Source organism: Misgurnus anguillicaudatus, chromosome 9 (genome assembly GCF_027580225.2).
Source record: "Misgurnus anguillicaudatus chromosome 9, ASM2758022v2, whole genome shotgun sequence".
Taxonomy (NCBI): domain Eukaryota; kingdom Metazoa; phylum Chordata; class Actinopteri; order Cypriniformes; family Cobitidae; genus Misgurnus; species Misgurnus anguillicaudatus.
The window spans coordinates 24,124,947-24,137,075 of NC_073345.2; the positions used below are offsets into that span (position 1 = coordinate 24,124,947).

Here is a 12,129-nt window from a genome sequence, read left to right on the forward strand (position 1 = left end):
TAAAAAAGCCAAACCTTACACTCAGCAGTGTGCTTTTTGCGAAAGAACGAGTGACAAACCAATGCCTCCTGCAAAGTTCGGGTAGAGCTCATCGGTGAACAGTGGCTCTGGAAGCTCCCGGAAATATAGCTTGAGCGTTCCGGCGATGGCGTTCACATCCATCTCGCTCATCATTACCGACACGTCCTTATTATCTGAGAGAGAATGAGAGAGCTGAACTATGAAAGTTGTTTACAGCCACAGTAGTTGATCTTTTATATGTAACGTAATGTATGATCTACGCTATAATGTTATCCTGTGACACTCACTTGTGTCAAAAGCTGTCTTGAGTGCCTGGATGTCAGTGGCCACTCCTGAGACACGGTAGATGCCCACTTCATCCATTCCCCTTCTCTCAATCTCCTCCAGACACTGTCTGACAATGTACGGCACTTTGGAGCGTTCGCGTCTGAGAATAAGAGGTACAGCAAATATCACGAGACAGTCTTTCAGACTTTAACTTAACCTGGTTAAGGCAGATGATATGTAAATCAGATATAGTATTCGACATGGGCTCATAGCACAGTGCCAATAGCACAAGCTCTTTATGTAGTTCATGGACGTTTGCCTATGTATAATAACAGTAGTAACTATTAAACTTTGTTAGCTGTGCGCGCTTATCCATTTTTTTACTCACTTGGTCACAGAGGAGATGTTCACTCCAAACACACCCATTGGCTTTCGTGACGGCATTCTCTTCAGGCTGAACTCTCGGCTGGTGAATTTCATTGAAATTTTCACCTCGACCTTAGGAAAACGATGCATATTTAGTTATCAAGGTAAGAAAACTAGTTAAGATTGTAGTGGAACCGATATGGAAATACTCACTCCATTCATAGGGATAACTGTCCTCTGCCAGTCCTTTCCTTGGAGCATCTGAGGATCCAACTAAATAAAAGACAAATACATAAGAACATAAAACATAATGATATGTAATTAAATATAGTGGCAGATGCCTTTCTCCAAAGCGACTTACAGTGTAAGAAAAAATGTTCTCCAAAATATGTGCCTTTATATTCTACAGGACAAATTTCAACAAAATAATTGTATAACAAGTCTTTTGTAGTGATATCAGGGTTAGAATTGGTTGAAAAAAATGGTACATATGGTCTAAACTAAATTAAATATTTAAATGTATAAATAATTAAATATATTAGGGCTGCATAAGAACTAATCGCAACTAATCGTTTGCAGATAAATTTACATTGTGTATATACATTTTTATATTTATATATAATTTATATTATACATACACATGAATACTTAATAAACAAACTATATTTACATGAATGTGTGTGTATTTATTTATTTATATATACATAATTATTATACACAATACACACACATATATGATGTATACAAAAACTTTTATTCTGCAAACTATTAGTTGCGATTAGTTGTTATGCAGCCCTAAAATATATAAAAACAAGTTCATCACGTTGCAGTTTTGCAATCAAAAGCTAATTTCTACCATTCCTAAATTAACTAAACTTGGAAAGGTGCAATCTGAAGTGAGTCAAGTTCAGCGTGTACTTATGTATTAAAATGAGTATAAGGATGAGTAAACAACACAAGCTAAAATAATAAGTGAAAATACCACATAAATTTTATGTTTGTACTGTCAGGCATACAAAGTGATCGAATCCTACCAATCAATACACCAATAATGCTTTCAAATGCAAATGCACTTAAACCCAGACCTTACAAAGAATCATTTGTAAAGCAAGAGACTTCTGTGTTTTCTGTGTGACCCCTTAAAACTCTGGGGAGAGACTGACAGGTCAGCTAATCGGACATAGGTGTTTAAATGTGACATTTTCAGACAGCACACATGAATTATGGATGATCTGAAGACTCAAAAGCCAGGGCTGAGTGAATAATACCCAACCAATTAAAAGGCAGATCAAATGTCTGGGGTATAAAGGCCAGTCTCCATCTGGAAATGCAGAGCGACTATAGCACTGACCAGATTCACTTAGGGCCCAGGTGGTAAACAACACTTAAGCCCTTTTCACACAGGGATTATGGAAAATACACAGTAATATGCATCCGGAATTTGTCCCGGATCGTTTTTTTTTCACGCGAGGAGTTACTTCCGGTAAAAGTTGCAGAAGTGCGGAAATTATCCACCTGGTGGATAATAGCGGTATTGCGGAAAGACGGAAATCCTCGTCATTGCCAGGGAAGCGTTTTCTCTTAATTGACGAGATAACTCGTCAATGGCGGGGAAAGAGTTAATACACACTTACACATCAAAGGAAATGTAAAAACGTGAATCTGACAATAGGTGAGCTCTTTAAAGTCCTGCACTTTTTTTTCACAGTGTCTGAAGTTTGCTAATTATCTGTGATTTCTCTCTCAGGAAAAATTATGATTGTGATTAATACAAATAAAACTGTAAGATGTTTGTAATACTGTTAAAACAGTACTTGCTGCGAGATCGTACCGCAATCTGTCCTTTGCCCATTATTCTGTCTGTATTCTCCCCATCATCCTTGTTCATCTTAGCTTTGTTGTAGCACTTCTCGTAACACAGTAGACGCAACATCTGGGAGCCCTCCAACTCAATCTCAAACTCCTATGTAAGAAAACATATTCAAACTATTACCCACAATACACCAAAACAACACAAATATAAACAGTAACTGTTTATACATAGTAAATGCATATTTATAGCAATGCATGTAATGTATAGATTTAACAGTAAATGCATAGATGAGTTTGGCAGATGATTTGATACAAAAGGACACACAGTGCATCCATTTATGCATTTGGCAGACTTACATTGCATTCAAGCTATACAGTACATTGTATTATTATGCATGTTCCCTGGGGATCAATCCTATGACCTTTTTACCACTAACCTAATGTTAACCAACTGAGCCAATTGAACACCATTTAAGATATATATAGGAAGAGTTTGGTTCCAAAACGCGATAAACGGCATTTAAAAAAAAATTTGTTACCACCAGGTCAGTTTTAAAAAAAGAAATTCTTATTTTTATGCAGAATCCAATATCCGCCGTGTTATTCTGTCATCTTTTCTCCCTTTTTCCCAAAACATGATAAACGCCAGTCCTTCTCTGCAGAATGCAATAAATCCGCTCAACCAATCACAGCTCACCATTCCATGCATTGTAAACAATAATGGCGGTGCATTGAATACACATGAAATACACATGGGACATGGATGAACAAACAAACAAAAACAAAATAATACTTTTGATGGCACTGATACACCTGTGGTGGTTTTCTGTGGTGGGTGATCTTATGAAAAACGTTCCATTATTTTACTCGAAGCCAACGAAAATCGAGCAGGACCAAAACATTTTACAGCTGATCGCTGTCAAAAAAGTTCACCAACAACATCCCAAGGATGACAGCAACAATGACAGTGTTCTTAATATGACAAAGTAAGTGTTTTGATTAATGACATTAATGTTTATTTTTTTTAATCAGTGTATACCACTAGTCAACTAAATGAATATAACATGACAAAGATGAATGCTCATATATATATTGATTCGATTTATAGCATTTTGGAAAAAAACTTGAAACTTGTCATGGATTTATTGCATTTTGTGGAAAAATTATCAGCTTTTATAATAAATCTTTGAAAATCAAATTATGGATTTGAATTTTTAATGTTATTATAACATAAAGATGCCATGTGAAAGTTTGTAGCAGAAAATAGTGGTTTTGATCTTGTAACTCTTGTTATAGAAAACACGTTTTTACCGAAATTAGTCAAAATGGATTTATTGTGTTTTGAAACCAAACTCTTCATTTATTTGTCTGCATGTTCCCTAAAAAATTAAATACACAATACAAAACATCAAGAATGTCTTAAGAAAATTAGCTACAGGCCAGATTTAACACCTGCCATCCCTCATTTCCTTTATTTGCACCCCTTTACTTTGGGGGATGGTAATTGCTCTTAATTAAATTGTAGGATAATTTGTCCAGAAGGCCTGCATATTCCACATGGCCTTACTTATGCAGTGTTTAATTATGAATGAATGCCTCAAGAGCCCTTCAGCGGACAGGTCTCAGTGCTGTACAGATATGGATGGGATTACCTCGTTCCACTTGGGTTCTGTGGTGTATCTGTACACTCTTGTTTTGGCTTTATTCACAAAGATGCCAAAGGAGTCCACCTCTAATGTGCAATACAGATCTAAAGAGAAAGAGAGCACAGGGACAGAGAATAACCTCAACACATGTTGACAAGATAGAGACTGAAGCCCTTTTCACACAGAAATTCCGTAAAATACACGGGACAGGCATCCTGTATTTTTTCGGAATAGTTAGATTTTTTTTTCATTCACACTGCCAAGTTTACCCGGCATGTGATGGTCCCGGAAAGACACGTGACCTATTGAAAGTCCCGCCCTCTCTTCTACGCAGCGTCTGAAGTTTGCATATTATATATTATTTCTCCCTCCAAGAACCACTCGCGTGCATTTTTGTTTATGATAAGATTTATAAAGGAGCGCGTGACGCACGGTTCTAATGCTGGTGAATGATCTCAGCTTCTGAGTGGATATTTGACGAGCTCCCTGAGCTTTGCTTTAATAAAGTTTTCAGACATTTCTCATCGTGATTGTTTATATGCATTTAATACCCGCATTTTGAGGAGCTGAACGATATATCTTGTTGGAATGACGCGCGGGTATTTTCGTTTATTATAGCTCAAATGAGCATGTGACGCGATATTCTTTTATGCTGCTGAATGATCTCCGTTTCAGCGCAGTAAGTAATGAGCTTACTTACCTGATATCTCCTTCAGTCCAGTTTGCTGACATTTCTCGTTGTGAATGTTGTAAATCCCTCATTTTAAAGAGTTGAACCAACTTCATGTTGCCATGACACGCGCGTCCACACTACGGCACGTGCGTCATTGTTTATGCATCTCATTTATCATTTCCTGAAAACTGCTTCAATCTAGTTTGCAACATCTCTAGTGGTGAATGTTTATATGCATGTTATCCCTCGTTTTAAGGAGCTGAACCATAACTTTTGTTGTGATGACGCACGCGTCCTCACTACGACACGCCCATTACGGCATTCTTTCGGCTTTTTGTTCACACACAGAGGGTTATCCGGGTATCTGACTAGGTCCTCTTTCCGGCAACGATCCCAGAAGATTAACGGAACGAGTTTTTGTTCACACAGACGCTTGTCTGGCAATTTTACAGAAATTTTCTGGGACCAAAGGTCTGTGTGAATGGGGTTTGAGAGAGAGAGCGCGCGAGAGAAAGAGATGAAGGTAAAGTCAAAAGTCAAAGTTTATTTATAAAGCACTTTTTAAAAACCGCAAGTGTTTAACAAAATCTTAAAACAAATCCTAAAATGTACAGGTAACCAGTGAAGAGAGGAGAGAACAGGGTTAATATGTTCTGGACATATTATTCTGGACCCACTGTAGTCTGGAGAGGCCTGATTAATTCCTATATAGAGGCCATTACAATAATCCAGACGTGATGAGATAAAAATGTGAATAAGTCTTTGAAAGTCTATAAAAGATACGAAAGATTTCACCTTGGTGAGTTGTCTCAATTGGAAAAAACTTGAAGTTAATCTGTTTATCCAATTTAAAATCACAGTCCATAATAACACCTACATTCTTAACATAAGGTTTCACTGATGGATTCAATTCCCCAAGATCCAACTGTAGGGATTCATAAGTGTCACCTGCCGTAAACAGCATGACTTTAGTTTTATTTTCATTAAAACTTAGGAAATATAGTACCATCCAGCTTTAATTTCCTTCATAGAGACGCTAACGTAGAGGCGCTAATGTAGGAGTATCTTATATATCTTATCAGATAAATTTGCGTGTCTTCTGCATAACAATGAAAAGAGATACCAAATTTCCAAAGAATAAATCCCAAGATGAGCAAATACAGGGCGAACAAAATAGGCCCCAAAATGGAGCCCTGAGGGACCCCACAGGTGAAAGAAGCCGTTGAGGAGGCAAAATCAAAAAGGCGAAAAAAGACACTTACTTAAGCTCTGTTTAAGTCCAGAGGCAGAATGGACAATTACATTCAGGAATCCATACAGTCCAGTAGATTCATCCTCTAGGGTGGAAACAGGCATGGAAATCCAGTTTTTAATAAATAGAGTACATAAAAACTAAATTAACATTTAGGTCAATGATGACATTCCCAAGATACATTATTAGAAAACAACCTCAATACAGCATGCATATAATTTGATATAAAAAAGTCGCACCACTAAATACTGTGATTGACAAATAAGAAACAAGTATTTCAGAGAGCAGTGCAATAATAATGTGGAGGGAAGCAAATACTAAACGTGCATTTTTTGTGTGTGTTAGTAATATTGTTATTTTTAAAAACTGTACACCTCTCTTACCCTCTTTATTGATGGTGAGGGGGATGTGGACCGTTTGAAGTTTGACACAGGAGTTTGTGAGCATTTGAAGCTCCATGGATGTCAGGCTAAAGCTCTTAAAACCTGTGGAAATCAGCAAGAATTCAGTATGACATTGACCGCTATAAACTGGTAACAATTTCAATACTGTCAATACTGGTTGTTGTGTTACAGTATGCCACTCACATTTCTTCTGCTGTTCTCGGATCAGTTCCTTCCACTCGGCACGCTCGTAGTCTGATGAGATCAGAAACATGTAGCTCTGAAACATATAACAGACACACAGATTGTGAGCTCGTGCAGGAACATCACAGGTTTGAGGATGAAGCAGACAGGAATAATGTGCATGTCTGGCTCTCACCTTTCCACTGCGGTTGTGCACTCGGAGAGGCATGTTTGGAGAGTTTAGCAGCAGTAAAGATTCCTGTTCTGACAGTTTCTTCTTCAGCCTCTCCATGACTTTTGACCCTTTGTTGGCTTTCTGTTGAAGAAAGCAGTGATATATAAAGATTGTGTGTGTGTTATAAAACCTAGTGAGCTGCCTACCTAGACTAAGGTGACCATGAAAACTAGGGACATTTCCTAGTTCAATAGTCAAAATATCATTAAAATCTCGTTTGTTGTCATCTATAAATAAAAAAAAATGGGGACAAAACCTGTTTTGAATGTTTCTTTTTTGTTGTTCTGGGTTCACTGCAAAAAATGTCTTAGTATTTTTGTCTTGTTTTCAGTACAAAAATCTAAAAATTCTTAAATCAAGATGCATTTTCTTGATGAGCAAAATCCCCTAAGAAAATATAAAATGTAAGTGAATTTGTGCTTAAAACAAGCAAAAAAAAAATCTGCCAATGGGGTAAGAACATTTTTCTTAATTTAAGTGTTGCCAGATTTTTTTTGCTTGTTTTAAGTACAAATTTATATATTTTTGGCTAGATATAGCCAAATAGCATATGGATATATAAACTAGATATATTATCTTGAGTCATTTTGCTCATGAAGAAAATGCATCCTGATTTAAGTTTTTTTATATAATATTTGTACTGAAAACAAGACAAAAATACTAAGAATACTTTTTTTGCCAGTGTTTCTAATTCAATTAGTTTGAACAATTTCTATAGCCTAAATCTAATTTGACATATATGACATACCTCACCAAAGTTACTTCTAAGGTACTACTTCAGCTGATTTCATAGCTTTGTAAACGTGAAAAACAGAAACATATTTACACAAAACAAATGGTTAGTAACACTGATTTATTACTTTAATTTAACATGAGTAGTAAAACCTTATCCACCGATAACTTTGACTGTTTTCATATCTTATGATAACTTAAATCAACTTGATAACGCTTTCTTGTGTGTTGTAGTAAATTCTTTATTGCTAAAGCAGTGACGCGCAAACTTTATGCTGCACCGGTCTGGTTCTCCAAAGGCTAAATGTTGATCGGGTTTTTCAGTGCATTTGCTGGTTGTTTTGGACGTGCTGTTAAACTGCGACATTTCCGGGAACAGCTCCAGTCGGGGACAGAACACCAAAAAATGGGACTGTCCCTGGAAAACGGGGACGTCTGGCCACCTTAACCTAGACAGCATTTTTGTAGATCATAAGTGACCAAGGACCATAAAACCATAAGTCCATTTTGTTTTATTTATACTGAATAAATAAGCTTTGGTTTGTTAGGATGACGACAATATTTGGCAGAGATACCACTACTTTCAGAGATTGAGAAAATCTTTTATCTAAGGGTGCAAAAAAATCAAAATATGCTTTCATAAGTCCTTAGCTATACATATCAAAATTTTTGAGATATTTACGGTAAGAAATGTACAAAATGTCTGCGTGGAAGATGATCTTTACTTAATATCCTAATGAATTTAGGCAGAAATAAATGAATTTATCAATTTGAACCATACAATGTATTGTTAACTATTGCTACATATATGTGCTATGCTACTTATGACTGGTTTTGTGGTCCAGGGTCACATAAGTGTGTTCAAAACATTCAATGAGCATTTAACAAGTTTTCAGATGTCTTTGAGCGTTCCTATAAACTATCCACAAAGATTTTGTTTCGAGTAAAACTCAATAGCATTTTTAGAATTAATGACATTTTCAGTGTGGTCTCAGACTTTTGGATGTTGCAGAATAGGATTTTAAAAAAGCCCAAAATGTCCAATACCCTCTCTCTCTGGATATCACTCCTGAGGGAGGAGATCTTGATCTTAATGGCATCCAGCTCTTCATCAGGGGCTTGTGGGATAGATAGGGGCTCTGACTCCTCCGCTGCCTGAAAGGTGAGATCTGAAAGAGGAACGTACCACTTGCAGTCGTACTGCTGGCTCTTCCTGCAAACAGAAGGAATAAATTCAATTACAAATAATCAAAATAAAAAAAATAGATCAAAGAATCAGATTATAAATGATTACATTTAAGTCAGAATATCAGTCTCAGGCTGCAAAAATAATGCAAACGAGTGAGGAAACAACACATTTGTGGAACACATGCAATAGACTGTTTTATATATACAGTACTGTGCAAAAGTCTAAGGCCACCATGCCATTTAGATTTAGATCATAAATAATTATTTCTCAGTCTCTTTATTAGAATATAACCAGAAGACTAGTATAAAATTGTACAGAAATAGTGTCAGGTATTAAGTGTAAACTCCCCTTCCAATTGAGCAATAGCAGGTTACTTCAGGATCTCTTAAACCTAAATAAAATTAAATCCAAATTTCTAATTCTAATCGAATGACTTTAGGACTTTAGTTTCCCCAAAAAATCTCAAGATGTGTTAAGTGCCAAGAAAGGTCACACTAAATACTGACTGATGCATGAAGAAGACGTCCTAAAATGGTTTTGTTTTTAATTTTGTGTACATATGTCCTGTATTTCTGTTTGTATCTTAATAAAAAGAGTAAAAAAATATGGATGGACATTAAAACTTTGCTAAAACAACAAAGCTGCTGGTGGTGGCCTAAGATAGTACTGTATAAAAATCAAAAGAGAACTAGAAATGAAATGGAAATACGGGAGATAGATGGGTATTTTCCCTACCCTCCAATCTGTTTTTTCAGTTTGGCACAGAGCAGGAGGTCAGTGAAAAGAAAAATATGGCGTAGTTTCCGGTTCCCCTCCACCAGTTCCACCATGAAACCGTCCTTCAAGAGCTGACGGTTCTGTTGAATAGAGAAACCAAAGACACAATGTAAGTACATTTTAATTTAGATCATTTTTCATCAATATGCCATAAAACATCACCAAAATTCTTATTAACAAAAACACATTATATAGACAGACAGAAGTAAGGACAGAAAGACTTCTATGCAAGAATATTCTGTATGCTAAAACAGTTTTCTATGTGTGCCACTAGGGGGAAGTCTCACCCTATTTCTTAACCACGACTCAAAAAAGAGCAGCAACCCACAATGTTGATGAGTCTTTGTGTTTATAAAATGAGAAAATTGGGAGGACATTTTAAAAAAAGGTAACTCCTGACCTAAGACCATATGCTAAGTGAGCAGTGATAATCCCATGAGCCACATGGGCGGTAAACGTGTGAAAACATGCATGCCTAACAAAAGCCCCGGGCCACAGCGCACGCATCACTGCTCCCACGGCAACACGTCACCACTGCAGTGAGAGGAAACAAAAGATGATATCACAACCATCTCTCCCAACAAGAAGCAGTAACCTGGCTGCAGTCACCTACATGTTCGGCAGACTGTCTATACCCAACCAGTCATCATTAACACAATGACATCACTGCTGTTGACTCACACGCCACTGTGTGTGTGTGTGTGCATGCGTGTGAGGGTGGCTTCTGTCACCACATACTAATTCCAAAACTCTCGCATCTTTTCATTGCATTACAAAATTTAATGGCTTGGTTTAAGTTCATCAACTAAATAATGAGATTACATGCCACCATTTTCAACATTTAAAAGAGCGGTTCTTTAAAAGCACCCCTTTACCATTTGGGGGGAAGAGAGCAATTATAACGTTTAGTAAATGAAAACAGTTCAGTCCGCATTAACAGTCTCTCTTTATTTCTCAGCTCAGCCGCTTTGGCGGTAATTAATGTGGGTGTTCTTGTTTAAATAAATGGTTACTGTCTTAAAACATAGTAGATGAACTTAGTATTGAATGAAGAGACTCAAAGATCCTCTTTGTGCCGGAATGATCCAGTCGGCACTAGTGAAATCAAATCCCAGGAAACAAAATGTTCCAAATGCTCCCACATTACAAGATTCTACCGGTCCTGTTTCAAAGAGAGCAAATGGAAATTCAGGAAGCACACCAGACGCATTATGCGGTTATCCAAAACATGTAAAGAGGATAAATGGCAGTGGCAGCCGGTGACTTCTTTTTTCGAGGACGTCCGATGGGACGTTCGTCACAACATGTATGTGGACCATCATAACATGAGATCCTATGTGCATCACGTGTCTTGTCAAAACAAGTGCCTGCTCCACACGCGCCCAAAGGGTTTATGATAAAAGAGACGCTCGCGTTTGCCAGATACTTGCATAATCTCATGCGTAATCACAGTTTACTGTTAAGGGAGTGTCTTGCGTGTATTTTGTGAATGTGAGAGTCTCTTTTATCATAGACGGTTTTGACGCGTGTGCAGCAGGCACTTATTCTGACAAAACACGTGGTTTACATGACGCAACAAACACATATTTTGAAAACACGATCAACACACGACACCCCGAACACTTATTTTGAATTTGTGCCCCTCGGATGAGCAGTCACGAGCCGCCATTGATAAATGGGAAGAGATATGAAAAAGGCACATATTTACAGCAAGCAATAATGTCTAATGAAATAACATAGTTCTGAATGTCATAAATCACAGTGTTACTGTATATGCCTTTAAAGTTAACATGGCAAGTTTATTTCTAATGAATAAATTCAGAGCCTGCCATTTTAATCAATAAATATTTACATTCAGATTTATATTTACACTTTTTGGCAGATGCTTTTATCAAATGCGAGTTACATTGCATTGCATATCAGTACGTGTTACCTAGGTTCGAAACCATGACCTTTTGCCCTTCTAATGCAATAAAGGATTTAGATCTACTTGGTACATAATTTTTAAATAAAAATACATACAAATCTTTTTATTCGGAAATACAACACTTTTCTTGGGTTGGTATAAACCAAAGAAGTTTTAAAAAGTCCCTTGATCCAAACATGATGGCATCTATTTATCTATAGGCACTTAAAATGAGGATTTAAACCTTTATCCTGACATGCAGTGTTGGGGGTAACGCATTACAAGTAACGTGCATTACATAAAATATTACTTTTCTGAAGTAACGGGTAAAGTAACGCATTACTTTTTAAATGTACATATTACTATTTGAATTACTTTTTCAAAAAAGTATGGCCAGATGGCAGGCCAGAGCTTGACATTTTTGTGATGAAATATGCAGTTTCTGAATGCGTAATGTTTCAGTCATAAAAAACACTTGTAAGGCCTGAAAGAGATCAAGCCTCAGCCATGAAAAAGTAACGCAAAAGTAACAAAAAAGTAACGTAAGGATTACTTTCCATGAAAAGTAACGGAATTAGTAACTTTTTTGGGAGTAACTTAATATTGTAATGCATTACTTTTAAAAGTTACTTTCCCCAACACTGCTGACATGTATATTAATAGAGATTATTATAACAACCAGACACA

General features: G+C 36.7%; 1 protein-coding gene across 1 annotated transcript in view; it reads right to left on the bottom strand.

Annotated features, from left to right (window-relative positions):
• The window catches only part of bcr (BCR activator of RhoGEF and GTPase), an 84,818-nt gene that overhangs the window by 7,881 nt on the left and 64,808 nt on the right, over positions 1-12,129 (bottom strand). Inside the window, exons 9-20 of the mRNA XM_073871337.1 lie at positions 9,495-9,616; positions 8,618-8,783; positions 6,800-6,919; positions 6,625-6,700; positions 6,421-6,522; positions 6,048-6,122; positions 4,119-4,216; positions 2,486-2,617; positions 868-927; positions 677-786; positions 309-448; positions 60-194 (exon numbers count right to left, since the gene is read on the bottom strand). Coding sequence (XP_073727438.1) covers positions 60-194; positions 309-448; positions 677-786; positions 868-927; positions 2,486-2,617; positions 4,119-4,216; positions 6,048-6,122; positions 6,421-6,522; positions 6,625-6,700; positions 6,800-6,919; positions 8,618-8,783; positions 9,495-9,616 — 1,336 coding nt within the window. The remainder of the gene's footprint in view (positions 1-59; positions 195-308; positions 449-676; positions 787-867; positions 928-2,485; positions 2,618-4,118; positions 4,217-6,047; positions 6,123-6,420; positions 6,523-6,624; positions 6,701-6,799; positions 6,920-8,617; positions 8,784-9,494; positions 9,617-12,129) is intronic.